This window comes from Nelusetta ayraudi, unplaced genomic scaffold, assembly GCF_046127955.1.
Source record: "Nelusetta ayraudi isolate G7.1 ecotype Tasmania unplaced genomic scaffold, CSIRO-AGI_Nayr_v1 ptg000092l, whole genome shotgun sequence".
Taxonomy (NCBI): domain Eukaryota; kingdom Metazoa; phylum Chordata; class Actinopteri; order Tetraodontiformes; family Monacanthidae; genus Nelusetta; species Nelusetta ayraudi.
This window is the reverse complement of record NW_027466142.1, coordinates 1,942,763-1,962,075: the sequence shown is the minus strand read 5'-3', so window position 1 is coordinate 1,962,075 and position 19,313 is coordinate 1,942,763. Positions and strand designations below refer to the sequence as shown.

General features: G+C 46.2%; 1 protein-coding gene across 2 annotated transcripts; it reads left to right on the top strand.

Annotated features, from left to right (window-relative positions):
* Positions 1–324: 324 nt before the first annotated feature.
* Positions 325–19,078, top strand: mapk1 (mitogen-activated protein kinase 1). Of its 2 annotated transcripts, none has more exons than XM_076047148.1 (9): positions 325–822; positions 12,738–12,920; positions 14,007–14,196; positions 14,442–14,558; positions 14,685–14,799; positions 15,031–15,162; positions 15,643–15,752; positions 15,920–16,048; positions 17,169–19,078. In XM_076047148.1, exons 1-8 carry the CDS (start codon positions 665–667, stop codon positions 16,034–16,036), a joined length of 1,122 nt encoding a protein of 373 aa, XP_075903263.1. In that variant the 5' UTR covers positions 325–664; the 3' UTR covers positions 16,037–16,048; positions 17,169–19,078. The 2 variants fall into 2 exon arrangements, with proteins under 2 accessions (XP_075903263.1, XP_075903264.1); XM_076047149.1 differs by having other exon boundaries at positions 326–822; positions 16,977–19,078.
* The last annotated feature ends 235 nt before the right edge of the window (positions 19,079–19,313 follow it).

Below are 19,313 nucleotides of genomic sequence, written 5' to 3'. Positions count from 1 at the left end.
TGAGTTGGGGTTAATCTGTTCAGTAAATCCTCATATTATGGGGACAGTTAAGATAAGCAACTATAGGGAAAACTACTAAGGAGTTATTTTCTTCGTTCGCAAAAAAGTTTTTCTTTGGTTTGCTTTTTCCTTACTGGATATAATTTAGGGCCATAACAGATTTAAGGACATGTGTTTGATGATTTAGCTCGGCTCCTTGCTGCTGCTGCTGATGATGATGATGATCATCATCATCATCATCATCTCCTTGCAGAAACAGATGAGATGGAGGAGGCGGGAGCCGTTGTCACATGACCTCCTTCGTTATTTCCTGCAGCAGCAGCAGGCAGCGCCTCTCTCCGCTGGTTGTCTTGCTGCCTGCCTGCCTGCGACAGCACAGCACAGCAGCAGCGGTGTGGTCGCTTCGAACACGCACTCAGTGACGGAAAGAGGAGGAGGAGGAGGAAGAAGAGAAGCAGACTCACTCACAGTGCAGACGCAGTGAAGGCCTCCGACACACCGCAAGCTGCTGCTTCACTCGAACGGAGCGACACAAGCAGCCTTATTGATTTTTCTCTTTTAAACTGGCTTAATTCAGTCGCCGTTTTATCCTTCCGTCCTTCCTTCGCATTGTTTCACCCCTCAAAAAACAAGAGAAGAAAACTACCAACCAGCAATCCTGACAATGGCGACAGCTCAGGTGTCTGCCCCTGCTGGCTGCGGCCCCAGCCCGGGCTCCGGCTCCGGCTCGGGCACGGAGCTAGTCCGCGGCCAGGCCTTCGACGTCGGCCCTCGGTACAGCAACCTCTCCTACATCGGGGAAGGAGCCTACGGAATGGTGTGGTAAGTTTTCTCCGGTCAGAGCCAACCTAGCGGCAGCTAGTGGACCGCGGTTCCGTTAAAACAACATTTAAGAAAAGTACCGATCAGAATTTCGTGGCTGTTTTTCCAAAGCTAGCTGCGGATGGAAATGTTAACGTTCCTAAACGGTGATTGTTCGCCCGGGGAGGAAATCACCACGTTTGGCTGGATGACTCCACCAAAGTTCGCGTTTTGCCAGGATTTCTAATGGGCCGTTGTTGTGTCACACTCAAGCAGTCAGTCTTGTCTTCTTTTTTTTTTCTTTCTTTTTCCCCCCTTTTTTTTTAGCCTACCTTTACCAAAACCAACTCAAGCTCTTTTATATGTAACAGGTACTACTACGACTACTACTGCTAATAGTAGTCGTAGTAGTAGTGATAGTTGTAGTAAAGTTGTGTTATATTTGATTCAGTCGTCACACAACTTGTGCTGTTATTTTCACTCTGGGCCAGAATGGGTGTGTGCGAGCTTCCCGGTAAATTCCACAAGAATTTACTTTGACTTTTGAAATGGGAACACACCACCCTCCTCCTCCTCCTCCACCCAATCTGTATCATTTTAATTTCAGTTCCTCGCCACCAAACTAAGCTTCACTTCCAGTCAATGCCGATTTTGCTCCAATTCTGCATCTGTACCTTCCTTATTTTCCACACTATCTTAGTACCTGCATGTGGAATTGTGGGAATGTTGCTGGTGATATTTACATGATTTGTTATGAAGGGGCACCTCAGGTGGAGGCGGGGTTCATTTTAACGTCTGCTTCTGTAACTGATATTAATGTCAGGTTTTGACAAAGGATTTTGAAAGCCTCACAGCAACGTGTTGGCTCGGGGTCACATCCAAAAACCTCAGAACCACAGATTATTCAGCAACTCTCTCTACACGACATAGTTTCTCTATTTTGTGAACGTGTGTTACATCCTCAAAATGCAACCAAGCTGTCTTCTCTCGGTCTACCCCGTCAAAAAGCGACAACACCTTGTTGGTTCTTCAGCCCGTGGCAATGTTGTTGACCTTAGATGTGCACGCTGCACCCAATTACATAATGCATGGTCCTTGTGTCAAACAACAGCGGCGTAGCTGTTTTTTTTTTTTTTTTTTTTTTTTTTTCCCCCTCCGTGAAGAGCGGAGCTGAGTTTTTTCTCAGAATACTGATTTGACACGTTGCGCCCCCCCCCCCCCCCCCAGCGTGTCCTGTAGCCGCCGCACCACAGGAGCAGCGTAAACTTTGACGTACACTTTCTTATCAGTCTAATCGTGTAGTCAGCTATTAGCAACAAGCGCGTATGTACTGTTGCACTTGTCTTTGAGGGATCACTCATAGATACAGTAGATAGATGCACCCTTTTGAGAGAGAGAGAAAGAGAGAGAGAGAGAGAGAGAGAGAGAGAGAGACTGTTAAGAGATTTAGAATGTTGTTGCAGCTATACGCTGCACATGTTTAGTAGTTGCACTCATGACGTTGATCAATCATTGAAGCCTTCAGCGAGTGCAGAGTCAAGCGCTTCTGCTGCACGTGAGCCCATATTTAAGAAGTGCTTGCAACTCCTAATTGATGGAAGGTAACGACAATTAAAATAGTGACCACTACCAGGCTTGTGAACTGATGCGTGTGTTTATGAAGACTTCTCTTTTTTTGCTGCGTCTTTATCAATGGCATCTGTTTGTGCAATGGTTGTGGTTCAAGAGAGAAGTATGCGTGCGAGAGAAACAAGTATTGCATGAAGGTTTTGTGCAAGATTGGTGCAATTACCTGCCCCAGTATTTCTTTCAAACATGATGTGTTTTAAATTGGATGAAACATATTTTGTCCTCCTGGTTTTAAGCTGGTCTTTCGTGCTCTCACTGCTCCTATTACTAGTATGATTGGTGTTGTGCTGGAAGACAGTGAAAGTAGGTGATGTCAGTGTACTCGCCCCCCAAAAAAATAAAATCCCTATTTCTGGTTTGAGAGATTTTGCGTGTCAGGCAGTGGTCCTCGTGTACCCCACTCATGGAAACTCTTCACAGACTCTGTCAGCAGCAACTTGGCAGGAACATGTATATCGTTTGACTCTGGCTTGCTATTGCATAGGCCAAAAAATATTTTCACTGCTGCGCAGACTTACACAAGGAGAGACCTTAATTAGAACTGCTGAAAAAAAAATCTTCAGTAGCCTCTGGATGAATGAATTGCACACATTTATGGTGATAGAACAGGAAGTCATTAGCACACAAAAGATTCAAAAGTTCATCAGTCATCGTGTAGTTGTATGTGTAGTATTTATTGTGTTGTGTAAATTTCTCTTTCAAGTGAAGGAAAACTCTATTGGGTTTTCATTCTGAATCAGATTCTAACAAAACAATCGATAAAAGTTTTTCATGCTACTTTTTAGAGAAGTCCATGTAGAAAAAAAGTGGGATAGAGGATGAGTTGAAGTTTTTTGCTTGGCTCACCTTGAGACTGTAAACTAAGGTGTTGTCCTAGAAACTTACTAACTGTACCCAGTGATTTCAGTGTTGGGTGCCTGGTCTGCCTGGCTCCCTCTCAGGAGAAAAGAACAGGCCTGTCCAGTCTCTGGCTCGGTTGCTCTCTCAACCTTGTGTTTCTCACCGTGCGACGTCTTCCTTTGGTCGCTCTGGCACCTCTGACTGTCATTGCAAATATGCAGAGACGCGGGAGCTGGTTGGTCGTGTTCTTCTCAAAGCCATCTTGACGTTGGCACGAGCAGTGTTGAGGTGAAGTGAAGCTGCCAAAGGGTGGCAGGCAGGCAGGCAGGCAGCAAAATTTATATGATCCTGTACCAGGCAACTCTGTAGTCTCTCACTCTCTCTCTCTCTCTCTCACTCACTCACTCTCTCTCTCTTGCGTCATTAAAAGAAACAAAGAAACGGTTAAAGCAGCAATAAAGTTGTTTTAAAAATCAAACTCTCTCTCTCTCTCTCTCTTGCTCTCTCTCTCTCTCTCTCACTCAGTCATTAAAAGAAACAAAGAAACTGTGAAAGCAGCAATAAAGTTGTTTTAAAAATCAAACTCTCTCTCTCTCTCTCTCTCGCTCTATTCCACTTTTGCACTTTTTGTTCTGTATCACTGTTAAAGAGGTGCAGTTCTCCCGGTTACAAATCAACAAAGCATTCTAACAACTGTGAAGTGATCATTTTAAAAGCTGGAAAGCGATGCTGTGCCGTCTTAGAAATCTTGTGGTCAGCTGAACAGCAAAGAAAACTGAGAGGCCAGCGAACATGGCACCATTGTCTGTTGTTTTCTGTCTATTTCGGTCTTCTGTAGACAGTTCAGTTGGGTTTGTCTCCCTCTATAGACTGTTATTTGTTGGTAAGGCCGTTGCATGTGGGAGATTTTAGTGGCCAAGAACCACTGAGATCAGTCGTCAACCGCGAGCCTCGCTTCGTGGAAACCTGCGCTTGCACAATATCCAGATACTGTCTCACGCTCTGTTTTCACAGTCATGACATGATGGCCTGCAAATGTTTCTGCTCGGCCCAATGAGTCTTTTTTTTTTCTGGAAAATTAAAGAAGATAATTATATTTCTTGTCAATTAAAGATCTGAATAAAACTAATGACTCGCTGATGGCCTTTTTCTCTTTTTTTGAGCCTTCGTTGTGGTTGTAGTCTGGTCTTGGCTGCTGTTCAGATGTCATTATTGCTTATTAGTGGATTTTGTGTTTGGATTTGTTTTAAAAACACCTGTGAGGAGTTAAAGGACAGAACAATGTTGTGAAATGTAAGCCGTTTCCTGTTGGCCCCTGCGGTCTGAACTGTTTCTTTTCTAGCTTCTGCAGACGAACGAACTTGATGTGCAGCAGCTGTGGTTGGAAAATTTCAAATGGCATGGTTTCGAAATAGTCCGAGTGTTCATTAACAGACAGACTCATAGATGAAGAGACTGGAGGACTTTACGGGACAATTTCTTTGTCTTTCAGACTTTAAAATCACCATAATAAATATATATATATATGTATATATATATATATATATATATACATATATATATATATATAATCTTACACAGACACTTCTCTTCATGATGTCACTCAAGGGTAAAAAAAAATAAACATCTGGAACAATATTCCACATCATCACTGTCGTTTTAAGTGCTATCTAATCCCTGATCAAATGATCATCGTCACGTTTCTTCTGGCTCGGCTTTTCGTACAGAATATTTTTTATCAGCCCTCCTCTCAGAAACCCATCGACACTCATTCAATCTTTATCTGGGCTACTTGACCCGCCTGGATCCTCGCCGCTCCCTGACGATCCGCTTGGTTTTGCCACGAGCCGTCCTCTTCAAATGCCACCGTGGCACCCGTCGCCACGGCAACCCTCTCTGCCTCTGACATCAGTACCACCGCTCCTCAGCCAATGGGAGCGCGGCAGAGGGGGAGAATGCGAGTCTTCACACTCGGCTAAAACCTCCTGTACAATTTAGAAGGAGATGTAATTTGTGTAATTTTGGCGATTGCGCCTGCCAAGATGAGCGCCAACGTTTCTGCTTCAAACAAACATGTCAGACGTCTCCACCTGCTGCTGCTGCTGCTGCTCTCTATGCCACTCACATTTTCTAAACCGTTTCATTCATTTGCTTTGGTTCATTTTCTATTGACATTAAAGCAAGCATGTTTTCTACATACCCCATGATATATTTTTTCCTCCTGCGAGGTGGCTCACCAACACACTCCATCCATCTGCGGCTGCTCCGCTGCCCCTCTGTCACATTTCCAGTCAAAAGGTTTGCCCAGTTCTGTTTTAGACTTATCTTGGATTAAAAGTGTTGTGGCCTTTGAGAAGGTAAAACTGGGACAGTGGCGTTTCGGAATGACAAAAACAAAAACAAAATAATAATAATAATAAAAAAAAATCTGGTCCTCTGTATTTCAAAAGCCAAGGTGTGTGTTCTCTAAGTTGCCTGGAAATCAGTGCGTGCAAGTGTTTTTATCTGAGTACACTGTTGTTTTGACTCATCCCTTGCTCAAGTGGTGCTCCTGCAGGCCCTCAAAACAAAAAATGTTAAATTTATATCGCTGACAAACTGAGGGAGGACCTTCTCCCTGCACTTCAGCCTCCATGTCTCTCCCTCGGCCGCCTGCTGGCTCAGCACACTGCACACTCACTGGTGGGCAGCAGACCCACCGCTGAGCAAATTTACATTTTAATTTTTACTCCCCCTCAATCAAATTTAAATAAACAATTAATTAACAACTAATTAGGACGCGCCTCCTTATTTGCAGCGTTTCACACTTTTGAATTTCCGTGTGATAATCCATGTTCTGTTTATTTAGATTTTGCAGATTGGTGTAATCCGGTCGGCACTTACCAGGAAATATTTGTGGCTTCTTGGGCCAATTAAAAGACTCGAAAATCTTGGTACAAAATGTTTCATGGACTCACAGAAACGCATAAATATTGTCACGGTGGTCCTGACCCCAATTCCGAACTGCTCACTCGCTCGACCAAATGAAGAAGTGTGTGAAGAAAATGAAAGCAAGTCAGCCTGTGTCGCTCAAGAGCCTCGGCTCGCTGCTCGCTCTCGGACGCTGCGGATAGATAACAAAGTCAAACTGCGATGCCAAAGTCTTGTGTTTGCTCAGCGGCGGCAGCGGCGGCGGCAGGCCGGTGGTTAGACGGCCGTCGCACCTGGGAGTGGCAGAGTGCTGCTGGGCAGAGCAGGGAGGCCAGGACATAAGTGAGTGCCTTGTTGTCGGAGTGCCACCTTTAAACACTGCAATATTTACAGCGTTCCACTCTCTGCAGAGCCCCGTGTGGGTTACGCCGCGCCTCCATCCACCAGCTCGTGTTGACTTTAAAGGAGGGAAAAGATGGTCAATAAGTGACGGTGCAGGTGGAGGTGGCCTACCTTGTTAAGGTTGCACTAAGAGGCCAATTGTGCTCATAAAAACACTTTTATGCCGGCTCTCCCTCTGTCAGCGGCCGTGCACCGCTGTTTAATGATAAACCACTGGCACTGAGTTTGGCCTGGATTTTCTTTGTCATATGATATGAATGTGTCTATTGGTGCAGCATGAGACTGGAAGACTGAGATCAGCTGATTCATATTGTAAATAATGATATTTTCTGTAAATATATTGTCAAGGCTATTAATCAGTCAGTTTAATAGTCAATTGGCGTGCGTGTGTGTGTGTGTGTGTGTGTGTGTGTGTGTGTGTGTGTGTGTGTGTGTCAATAGCTCAGATGATTTCTCTCCAGATGCTTTCATTTAAGATAAATAATGGTGCTTTTGTGCCTTTTTTTTTTTTTTTTTACTTGCAAATATTTTGCGACGTCAAAACTTTTTCATAACTTTTCACTGAGCAGTTTGAGCAGTTTTCTTAAATGGTTCTGTTATCACATTAAACAGAGTGAGCCGCTCTCCAGTCACCAACAATGGCCATTTTTTTTTTTTTTTTTTAAACACCTCAGTGAGCACAAACCCGGTCGTTGGCTTGCGTGTACATGAAAAGTTATTTCCTCTTGTCCGTCTCAGGCTCACTTCATATTTCTAGTGTTGAAGTTGTATTGTGTGAAGCAGTAATGCAGATGTATTTAATCATCTGTCAGCCACAGTGACTGAACCTCCTCTGAAAACAACCCCCACCACCACCACCCCAAGCCCCCATAGCTGCTGCCTGCTGGCTTTTGCAGCAGCATGTTGGACTCTGCCCCCCCCCCCCCCCCAACACACACACACGCCCTCTCTCTTTTTCCTTCCTTCCAACCCCTTCAACATCATACTTGTAACAGCTCTATTGCATAACGCAGCGGCTGCAGTGTGAAGTCTTGTATCCCTGTCTCCCTGGAAACAGACCCCCCCCCCCCGACACACACACACACACACTCAAACACACAGAGCATGCTCAGAAAACAATGCAGAAGCAGAGGAAGCAGCAAAGGGAGATTAGAACTCATTCTTGCAAGATGCAATGACGTCTTGCTTTAACGCTTCCAGCATTGACATCAGAAAGCAGCTGTGGGTTTGGCTTTGGTTTTTCAAGGGTTGTTGTTCATTTCCAGAAATGATGGCATCACTAAAAACACCAAAAATGGCAAATTAAAGATTGTTGTCATTATTTGTGAAGAGATGATCGAGCCTGGAGGAAGTTCCCACGGCTTGTTGCACAGCGACGACGAGCCACCGCTCTTCACATTTCCACTGTGCGTCGTCATCGCCGTGTGTGCCAACGCTTTTTCACCTTCCAAAACACCATACGCCTCACTTTTTTTTCTGCCTGTGTTTTTCCGTCTTCACCGCAGCCAGTCGGGTGTAAAAGCTCGACAAAAAAAAAAAAAAATTAGTGTTCACATTTGTTTGGACAGCGAGTGAAGTCATAATAATCCTATAGTTTGTTTTACCAGGTCAACTCTAAGTTTGATATATAAAAAAGATGTGCTAATCCTCAGTGTGTGTGAGGTTGCCAAAGTCCATCCTGCAGTGAGAGCTGATTGGGTGGAGACTGTCACAGTTCACTCTCTGAACTTTGTACTTCCTCAAAGTTCTCCCCCCCCCCACCCCACACCCCACCCTGTTTGTCAGTGATGATGATGTTAATGGCTCCGTGCTGATGGTCAAATGCTGCATGCTTATGTCATCCTCGCTTTCAGCAACACTCTAAACAAAGATCCGTCTTAATGACATGTTTGTGGACACGCCTTGCGGACACCTGTTGAGCCAGAACAGTGCGGCCTTGTGCAGAATTCACCTTTTTGCAGAATTATAGTCTCCTAATTTGATGTTTCTGGCTGGCGTTGTGCCGCGTGCAGCGTTTGATTCTCAAGATCCTGCCGTTTCGACTCTATGAATCAATGCAGGTTTTTCATGAGGTGCAAAGTGCAAAAGGCCTTTAAGGCTTTTATGGGGCGTCTGCTCCCACTGCCAGTCATCAGACTGCGTTGTGCAATGACTGGTCAAATTTAACGTGCCGCTACAGATGTTTTCTGAGCTCAGTCTCGCTCCACTTTGCAGAGTGTGTGTGTGCTAAAACACACAGCGGTGGAGAATCAACCCTTTGTGATGTCCCAGGGGTATATATAGCACGCACACCTGTCTAGGGTTAGCGAGACAGCCTACCAAAGCATCCTGTCATTTGGTCAGTGAGGTCTCCTCACTGTCTGGGATGCAGGACGTGACGAGCGGTCGCACTGGCCCTCTAACGTGGCAGACAACAGTGTGAGGACATTGTGGAAGGCTTCAAGACTCGTCTCCATGTGAGATGATCGCCTCGCCTCCTCTGAGGTTAAACTGGGACAATGAGCATGTTGGGCAGTCAGTCACCAGTCTTGAAGTGCTTTGCACAATCGGAAGAAAACAAATTGAAAGCCACCAGAGCGGCATGTAGGAAGAAACCTCTGGCAGATCCAGACTCTAGAGTGTGTGTGTGTGTGTGTGTGTGTGTGTGTGTGTGTGTGTGTGTGTGTGTGTGTGTGTGTGTGTGTGTGTGTGTGTGTGTGTGTGTGTGTGTGTGTGTGTGTGTGTGTGTGTGTGTGTGCGCGCGCGTGCGCGTGTGCGTGCGTGTGTAGAATTATTTAAAAATGTATACAGACTTCAATTTATAATATGCAAAAACAGGAGAAGCTCCAAGGCCCTCTCATAGAAAAGTTAAAAAGCCTTTATTGCAGCAGCTTGGTAACATTCAAAAGCTCTGAGGCGTTTCATCAACCAAGCCTTCCTCAGAGAGTCACTCTCTATCAGAGTGCCTTGGAGTTTCTTCCATCTTAGCTTGTTTTTTCCCATCCAAAGAGAACCTCTAACCTGCACCTTCTGAGTCTAGCAAGCGCTCCTATATTGGCTTTTCATCCATATTGCATAGATATATATTATGATAAATCTCCAAACTGTCTGATCCGATGTTTCGATGGATCAGCAGCGTTTTGTCACGAGCTCAGTAGCAGCAGCAGCAGCAGCAGCAGCAGTAACAGGCTGGCTGGTCAGTGGGGCGGTGGCTGCAGCTCCATTAGCTGCAAAGCCTTGATGAATAAGAGTCTGCCTGTCTGTACATGAGGACATCTTATGGTGTGGGACTGCTCGACGGAGATGTACTTACTCCCACACACGCACACACACACACAAGTGTTCCCTCTGTCTCTCTTCTTCTCTTTACACACAAGTGAAGAGGAAGGTCACTCATATTTCCCTGGCAGAAGGTTGCCACACTCGTGTTTACGTTTCCACCCCACCCCCCCCAACCATCCCCCACTCATCACTATAGCAACCCCCTCTTTCTTATTTTGTCGTATTCCGTGGGTGTTTTTCTTTTTTCCTTTTTTTTTGCCGTCCTTTCTGTTTTAACGTTCGGAAATAACCTCCTCCCACCGTCCCACCACCACCGACAGCCATGAGGAGCGTTTTTAACAGAATGGCTGCTCGGGTCGGGGGAGTTTTTCTGCACGGTGTGAACCTGAAATGAAGTCTTTCAGTGGGCAGCTTTGATTTCTTTTTCTTTTTTTCTTTTTTTTCCTCCGCTGCAGTGTTTCGCAGCAGCAGGGTGATGACAGATGACTTGTATATCCTCCACACTCTGCAGCCGCAGCAGTAGCACCAGATCTCCTTTCTTGGCAGAATGTGACGGACAGGCGCCTTCAGCCAGACGCCAATTGTCTTTTTTTTTTTTTGACTTGCTTTGTTCTTTCTCCCCCCCTGCTGCCACGAGAAGAACAAACCAGTAGTGTTGCGTAAAGATCCTCAGCGCTCACAGTTTAGTTTCTCCCAGTGTGGAAAATCTAAAAAAAAAAAAAAAGGCCTTGACTTGAATGAGTGTGGTTGGAAGGAGGCGCTGAAGTCTGACGGCGCTGGACGTGTTTTTACTTGCAGCGGCCAGTCGTGGATCGTCTTTGCATTTTCAGTCTCTCACAATGGAACAAACCGTCCATCTGTCACATTGAAAGCACAACTGTCAGATATCTTATTTTACTTTTTTTTTTTTTTTAACCACCTGTTGATGCTCTTGTGTTTTGTTTTGTTTTTTTTTAACTAAAGACGAATGGTTGTCGTGTTGTGTTAAAACTGCTGCATCCACAGTTGCTTGAGCTCCCTCTTGTCCTCCTCGGGTGCTGGCTGATCCGACCTGTTCCACCCCAGTGGAAAAATGAGTCGGGTTGGAAGTTTACAAGATGGATCCGTGCCGGGCAATTTTCTAGAATTTTAAAATGAGAATAGTGAGACTGGAGTCTTTAGCTCGGTGCTCACTGACGCCACCTGGTCGTCCCTCAGCGCTCTCAACACGTGTGAGCTGCTGCTTCAGCACACCAGCGCAGAGTCAAGCAATTAGAAGCCTGCAGAGTCGGCAGAAACCCAGTCGTCTCTGAGTCCCATCGGCACACATTCTCTTCTTGTGTCCAGGAGGGGTTCACAACTCATCATGAACAATGTGTCCACCAGCCGTGAAGCTGCTCTGTGTCTGCAGGTGATGAAATATTTAGTCGAGCGATTTACAGAAGCGGGAGTTACAGTATTCCTAGTTAATTTATTTTTCAATTTTATGAAGTTTTTTGGAAAATGGTTCAAAGTGGCAAAGCAAGCACAAATGTTAAAGAAAATGATTAGAAGATACCTTGCTGAAAAGAGATGTTGCTGTGTTCCATTTAGAAGCAAACTTGAATTAAAAAAAAAAAGATACTGGGCCATTTATTTCTGTTTTGTTGTTATTTGTCTTTGATATATGAAGTCAAATGTCTCCATCTCAATACTCTCTAGTCTTGATAATGTCTTGTTCTCGGTTGTTGCCATCCTGACTACAACACTACCATACGGTGTGAGTGGCATTGGTTTGTTCACCTTCCGTCCGACTGCTGGCTGATTTATGGCCGGCAGTCGGAGACGAGGCCGACCGTGTCGAGCTGCTCCAGTGTATTTTCCGCACGTCGAGGTCTGGCTTCTTCTTTCTGCGAGATCTTTCCAGACGGCGCACATCTCAGGCATGTAAACACACTTCCTCATTTCCTGTGTATGTTGTGTGCCCCCCCCCCCTTGCCTGTAAGGAGGCTAGCCGCGGAAGATTGCCCAATGGAGCCGAACTGGCTGCTGCCGTTGGGTGAAGTCGCTAAAAAAAGCAAGGCAGCATTATTGATTGTTAGTGGGACACAAAATAATTTTGATCTCCAGTGTGAAGCTGGAGAGTCAAAGGTTCACACCGACGGCTTCAACCAAATCACGGCGCTCCTCTTTCTCCCGCGTCTCTGACGCCCGGCGGGTCTTCTTCAACACGTCTGTCACGTCACTGGCCGATTGGCTGACTGGGCGGATGAACCTGCAGTACCTAATAAAGTGGCCCAGTGAGCGTCCTGTCCGTCCTGTGTGTGTGTTCTCCACCACACACCTTCTCAGCGGAGGCCATCAGGGATCACGAAGGAACCTCGGCCAACGCTGAGTCTTTGGTTTATGTTTGTTTGTTTCGCTCAGTCAGTTGTGTTTTGTGTGGTCGCTCTGGCAGCTTATTAGTCACACAAACGGTCTGATGCCGAAGGTGGATTCTGGCACCTGCTTGCTGCGTGCGAAAGGCTTTATTTCTGAGCCCCTGTCCTGTACTGTCTGTGACCCATTTTCTTCTTCCTTTCACAACAGCGGGACGCTCGTTAGTCTGACGTCTATCTCGATCAAACACACGCAAACTGATGTTGTCGCCTTTTGCTCCGGCGCTCTGCTGCAGATCTCACCCCCGAGTCTTCTCAGCACATCTGTAATCTTCAAACCAAACCAAGCAGAAATAATTGTCCTGATAAAATGAAGTCACATCCGCCGTGTGTCACAGTGCTAAAAACAAACGCCTACAGTCTCTCAGCAGCTTTTTTACGTGTGTGAATGAATGAATGAATGAATGAATCGATAACTAAATCATTTTGACAGTGCAGTAACATTAACTTCTGTTGTTGTTGTTTGTTTTTTTATCTCCTCTCCCTTCAACGATGCAGCTCCGCCTACGACCGGGACAACAAGATCCGCGTGGCCATCAAGAAGATCAGCCCGTTTGAGCACCAGACGTACTGCCAGCGCACCCTGAGAGAGATCAAGATCCTCCTGCGCTTCAAGCATGAGAACATCATCGGGATCAACGACATCATCCGCACGCCCACCATTGACCAGATGAAGGACGTGTATCCTCTCACACGTTCACTTCTGGCTGACTTGGTTTAAAAGTCGCTCGTGTGCCAATGCGTTTTAATCGGATCACTTTTATTGCGTTGAGATCTACGACGTCATTCTATGGTATTTATTTGGCTGGTGGTTGGGACTTCTTTTCAATGTAAATGTGCCATGGCTCAAGAAAAAAAGGTTGAGAAAGACAGTCTTGGACAAAACAGAACTTTCACCTTTTTTTATTTATTTTTTTCTTTTGTTTTGTTTTGCGGGCAGCTGCAGGCGGCGCCTCACGGTCTCCGGACCTGCAGCTACTCGCACCCGTTGCAAAATGCCTTTAACATTTGGCTGGTTGGTGGCCAAATCACAAACTATGCATGCGTGTGGTTTCAAGTGTGAGCAGAGTTGGAAGCAGGTTTGGCTGCAGGTCACTGCGCCTGCCTCGCTTTATTTTCAAAGCAGATCTCGGGTCAAAATTAAAATTGGTCGTAGCAAATTAAAAATTTGGATTATCGAGCCTGAGTTGAAGTCAAGAGATTTGAAGCAGATTTTTTTTTACTCCCGTTTTTGTGTTTGAGCGAATGTCGTTTGCTTCTCTGTCATTACGCAACGGCCTCATGTCACTGTGTATTTGGCACAGCAGCGGTTTCAGCCAAACCACTCGGCTCCGTTGTGGACATCAATCTCCGACTGTGTGTGTGTGTGTGTGTGTGTGTGTGTGTGTGTGTGTGTGTGTGTGTGTGTGTGTGTGTGTGTGTGTGTGTGTGTGTGTGTGTGTGTGTGTGTGTGTGTGTGTGTGTGGTTTTACATTGTGCCTGAGACTCGGCCCCACAGCTCATCATCTCACTGTTTCGCCCAAACAAACGCAATAACCTTGTCCAATCAAATCTCCTACCTGCAGTGCTTCCAGTTTGAGCACCAGCTCATCAGTTCCACAACTATGAGAGAGAGACTTTGGGATTTTGAGGCGTCCTAAAATAATAAACCTGCTGTTTGGTTTTCTTTTTATGGCTTCGCTAAACCCCCCCACCCCCGCAACACCACACTTGTTCTCACTGCAACTTTCTCAGCATTAAAAATAATTCCTTGACCAGGAAGTGCAGATATATTGTCCAGGACCTGATGGAGACAGACCTGTACAAGCTCCTGAAAACTCAACACCTGAGCAACGACCACATCTGCTACTTCCTCTACCAGATCCTGCGAGGCCTCAAGTACATCCACTCTGCCAACGTCCTGCACCGCGACCTGAAACCCTCCAACCTCCTGCTCAACACCACCTGCGATCTCAAGGTGGAGTCCCGAGTCAAAGATTCAGGGCCATTACAAGTAGTTTGGTTTACATTATAGCCTTTATTACTACAAAGAGGGGAGTCAGTTGTCTCCTCGTCAAACAGCTGAGACGCTTCTGGAGAAGTGAATCTAGTGGTGTGGTCGAAATTAATCCTCACTTAAACTCTCTCTCTCTCACTCACACACACAAACACACACACAGTATTTCTCCTCTAATATCCGCCGGCTCATTCATCTCCCTGCAGATCTGTGACTTTGGTTTGGCTCGTGTGGCTGATCCCGACCACGATCACACTGGATTCCTGACGGAGTACGTCGCCACCCGTTGGTACCGAGCACCTGAGATCATGCTCAACTCCAAGGTTAGTTTTATCTTTTTTGCGCTGCAGATAATCTAATAGTGTTTGTTAATTTTTATATATTTTTTTATGATAATTCTGTGAAGCAGCAGATGTTCTATCAAGTATCTTTGCTCCCTTCTCCTCCAGGGCTACACCAAGTCCATAGACATCTGGTCAGTGGGTTGCATCCTGGCTGAGATGTTGTCCAACAGGCCCATCTTTCCTGGGAAACACTACTTGGATCAGCTGAACCACATTTTGGGTAACAGTCCTTTGTTTTGCCTGTGATATTAAATGTCCCATAATATTTAGAAAGACAAAAATCGCTTTTTTCTCTCATGCTAGTACATATATTACGTCTTGTGCTCGCGTCACTTTTGAAACAAAATTCAATTCTGTAAACTGGTTCACTTTAAAATCTGTGGTTAATTCTGGACCGGCTTCAATGTTCCCTTTTTAAATTGCGATCCAACTGGGTGTTTGGTGTCTTCAGGGATCCTGGGCTCTCCCTGTCAGGAGGATCTCAACTGCATCATCAACGTCAAGGCCAGGAACTATCTCCTGTCGCTGCCTTTCCGCTGCAAAGTGCCATGGAACCGCCTCTTTGCCAACGCCGACCCCAAAGGTTGGAGCCCAAATGCACCAAGTCCAGTTTGGACCACACGCAGGAAATAAATTCCCCAAATAAATTCTGACACTTGCAAAAATCAGAAATGGATTTTATGCCACAGTTATATAGAGAAGGTATTTGGCCTAAAAGTTGATCATTGCCACTTTCTATTGATGCCATTTAGGGTGCTCTGGCGCCCTCTAGTGGGCAGGCAATCATAATCGTCCTGCATGAACAACAAGGCCGAGCAGTAAAGTGGAATTAATAATGAATATGATTCCACGGTTGTGGGGATGAGTGATTTACAGAAGTCATTGTGATATCACACCAATTGCTTTTTAGAACCAGAACCACAAGCACAAGGTTCTTGTTCTTATCTAGAGGGGCGGAAGACACAGTGACCTTGTGTGGTGCAGCTTCTTCCACTATTTCAAAGACTTTCAAATGAAATGCTTCCTCACCCACTCACTCTGCATTCTTCTTCTCGTGCTGCAGCTCTGGACCTGCTGGACAAGATGTTGACCTTTAACCCTCACAAGAGGATCGAGGTGGAGGAGGCACTGGCCCACCCGTATCTGGAGCAATACTACGACCCCACAGACGAGGTCAGACACACTGTTTGGATGCTGCGTGTGTGTTTTTGTACGCAGCGTGCGACTGCTTTCCATCCTCCTTCCATCCTCCTCCTGTCCTCCTTTCATCCTCCTTCCATCCTCCTCCCGTCCTCCTCCCATCCTCCTTCCATCCTGACGCTCTCGCTGTGTCTCGTCAGCCTGTTGCCGAGGCCCCGTTCAAGTTCGACATGGAGCTGGATGACCTGCCCAAAGAGAAACTGAAGGAGCTCATCTTTGAAGAAACGGCACGTTTCCAGCCGGGCTTCAGGTCCTAACGGCTCACACAGGTACAGCAGACGCCATCAGTCATTGAAAACTCCCAGCAGCTGCAGTTTGAACAGCTCGTCGTGGTTTTTGTTGCAAACTGTCCCAACGAGAGCAGCAGCAGCAGCAGCGCTGGAGCTCTACACAACCTTTGATTCACTCGTGCTAAATTTAAATCCTCACCACTGGAGAGCTGAAGCAGAGGCTTTCCACTGGAGTCGCGCACCAAAGCTCAGCATAGTCTTTTATGTTTATGTGTTAAAATGTTCAATTTGGTGCTTCACCTTTAAAAAAAATTACGTCTCAAACTTTTTTCATATATTGAGAGAGAAAAAAGGTAGAGATAGGCTCTTCCTGCAGTTTCAATGCTTTCTACAGGAAGTGATGCAGTCAAGGCCAATAATCAGCAGAGGAAGAGAAGATGATTATTTGAGTCTTAATGACGATGTTAAAGACGTGACGTCTTTTGGTTTTAGTTTTTCTCCCCCCATGTGATGACTAAACACACGCAGCTCCCATCCAGCCTCTCGCTGGGATAATTAACTGCCGCTGCGAGTTCTCCTCGCCACTCGTCGGCTTGCGTCGGCGTGTATAATCGCTGTTTCCTCTCTGCGGGCTTCCGCTGCAAAATCAGGGGTCTGCTGAAAGGAAGCGGGTCCTCGACAGCCCCTGAATCAGCTGGCAGCCCCCGGCTGCTCTCTGCACCTGCAGCCAACACACTCCCCTCGCTCGCATCCTCTGCAATACTCGCACATTCTCAAATTCTATTGAGTTTTGCGTAAATATCGTGACCTGGAACCTTTCACTCACACGGTTGCAGCTCTGCCTGTAGGTGTCGCTCCTCTCCAGGCTCTCACTGATGTGTGGTGCCAGCTGTAGAGCTCTGGTGTGAAACTAAAGCCTCTGTTACACACAAACGGTCACTTGCTGAATATCCAAATGATTCCACAGCTTCACTTCAACCAGGGCTGGGCAAACTGCAGCCCGGGGCCCATATGCGGCCTGTTAAGCATTTTTCCGGCCCACCAATATGATCTTTCAGACTCAAACCAAAGCTTCCCCAACTTTGCCTTGCCTCTTGGGCGCCTGGAGCCCCCTGCTGGCCACTCCATCAATCACAGTCTCTCCTCCTCCCTCCTGCAGATGACGTCTGGATCAGCGCCGCCGCTCCTCTGCGCCTCCACCACATCATTGCTGTGATGGCTTGTTTTTGGGTTTTTTTGCTTGGATGATTTTGTTTTTGGTTTGTTTCATTGGATGGTTCCCCCTCCTGCTATCCGACACCACCTGGAGAATCCCTGGGTCTCGCCCGTCAAGTCCACTTTGCTCAGGAAAGGCATCAGGAAACAATCAGTCATCTTCTGACTCCCCCTTTTCTTTCCCGTCTCGCCACCGCTCGCCACTGTGCGCCGTCTGGAGGGGACTCCTGTGTTTCTAAGCCACGTGCTCCCTGAAGTGTTTGGCTCTGGCTTTGCCCCATTCAAGAGCTTTTCATGGCCAGTTGAGTGACCGTGAGGTTGGTTTTTGTTTTTCAAATAGTGTGCCGTTGTCGTGTTCATAAGTCACTATGCCTAACTTGCACAAGCAGCAAGGTTCATCCTTCATGAAGGCCTTTGCCAATACATTTCAGGCCACCCGCGGCTCCAGTGCAACCCACACCTTCATTTCTGTCTTTTCTACGTGCTGGAGCTGGGAGAGATGAAGAGGTGTTACTCCAATCAGCCGCAGTGTAACTACAGTGTAACTACAGTGTGACAGCTGCTGCTGTGTGTCTGTGGGGATGTGGATTTAATCAGCGAAGTTGTTTTAGAATCCTTTGACCCACAGGACGAAGTCAGAAAGGCCCCGGATGCAATTGTGTACATGCTTATATGTAGATATAAACATTTACACACATTTATAGCCCAAAGAGTCTTAAGATATATTGGGAGGGGTTGAAAGGTTTAACACCAGGAGCTGAATAAAATTTTTATCTTCTTTCTTTTATTAGAATAGAAACATTATATATATATATATATATATATATATATATATATATATATATATAAAAACAAACTCCCATTTTTATTTTTTTCTCATTGGCTTGTGCGAGATGGTCACCAGGGCACCACACACTGCCGGTGCCTTGACAGGTTCCATCTATGGCTGCCTTTAACTCACCCTGAGGAGGAGTCTCCCAGCTTCTCACAGCTCTGTGTCCGGACTGTCACATTTTCACTGAGGGATTATGGGAAGGGGGGGGGGGGGGGTTGCGAGGGCGACCCTCAGGACGAGGAATCTGTGTCGACACTGCATCAGTTGTGTGATCAGCCTCCTTTCTGCGTCCTGATTGGTGATTCTCATCTCTCCTCTCTCTCTCTCTCTCTCTCTCTCTCTCTCGCCTTGTTAGAAGAATACTGTGCCCTTTGCATGACTGTTAAAAAAGCTCCGTATACAAAGACGACCATGTTAAGTGCCACACGAGCCGGAGGAACAGCAGCAGCAGTAGCTGCTGCTGCTGCTGCTGCTGCTGCTGCTGCTCCTGCTGGTCTCATCACGCTTGACCCGCTGCTTTTTGTCCGAATTCCATCTTCTTCTTCTTCTTTTTCTGTTGTTTTTCATTGTCTTTCCTCCTCCCTTGTCTGCTTGTTGTCACCTCTTCCTGATCTGGGCGTTGAATCAGCTGCTCACTCAGACGTCTTGTCGCGGGAGATTCACCGGCTGTCCGTGTGGACAAGACAAGGTGCAGGTTGGGTGAAACTGAGAAAATATCTTTCATTTCCGTCTGTACTGTTTCTTTATGTTTGTACTTAGACTTTTATTTCGGTTTAGGGTTTTGTTTTTTGTTTTTTTTGCACATTGTCTTTTCCGATGCGGTTGGCAGCAGGGCGGCGGACAGAAGGTTTTTCACTTTATCAGTGAAGGTTGAGCCGAGGCTTCAGCAGCCGGCCACATCCAGCATCTGGTGGCTCTGTCCTCACTGCATTGTCCCTGTCATGACACACACACCTTAGTGTGAGCTGCCCACTCTGTCAAAATTCTACCTAAATCATTTATTTCTTTCTTTCTTTTTTTTTTAAATGCGGCACTTAAAGTGTGAACTATTTTTTCGTGAAACGTCAGAATTTTGTGTTGTTTTGTCGCACGGTCGGCGACGCACTCGTCAAACATCAGCTTCAGTCTCGTCGATGTTTGTGCCCTGGTGTGAATAAATCAGCGGCAGCAGTTGAGAGTGACACAACCACACTTTCACTTTGTCTCACTTTTGTATTTTTCATCTTTAGTTTCGGACAAATGCAAATCATGTTA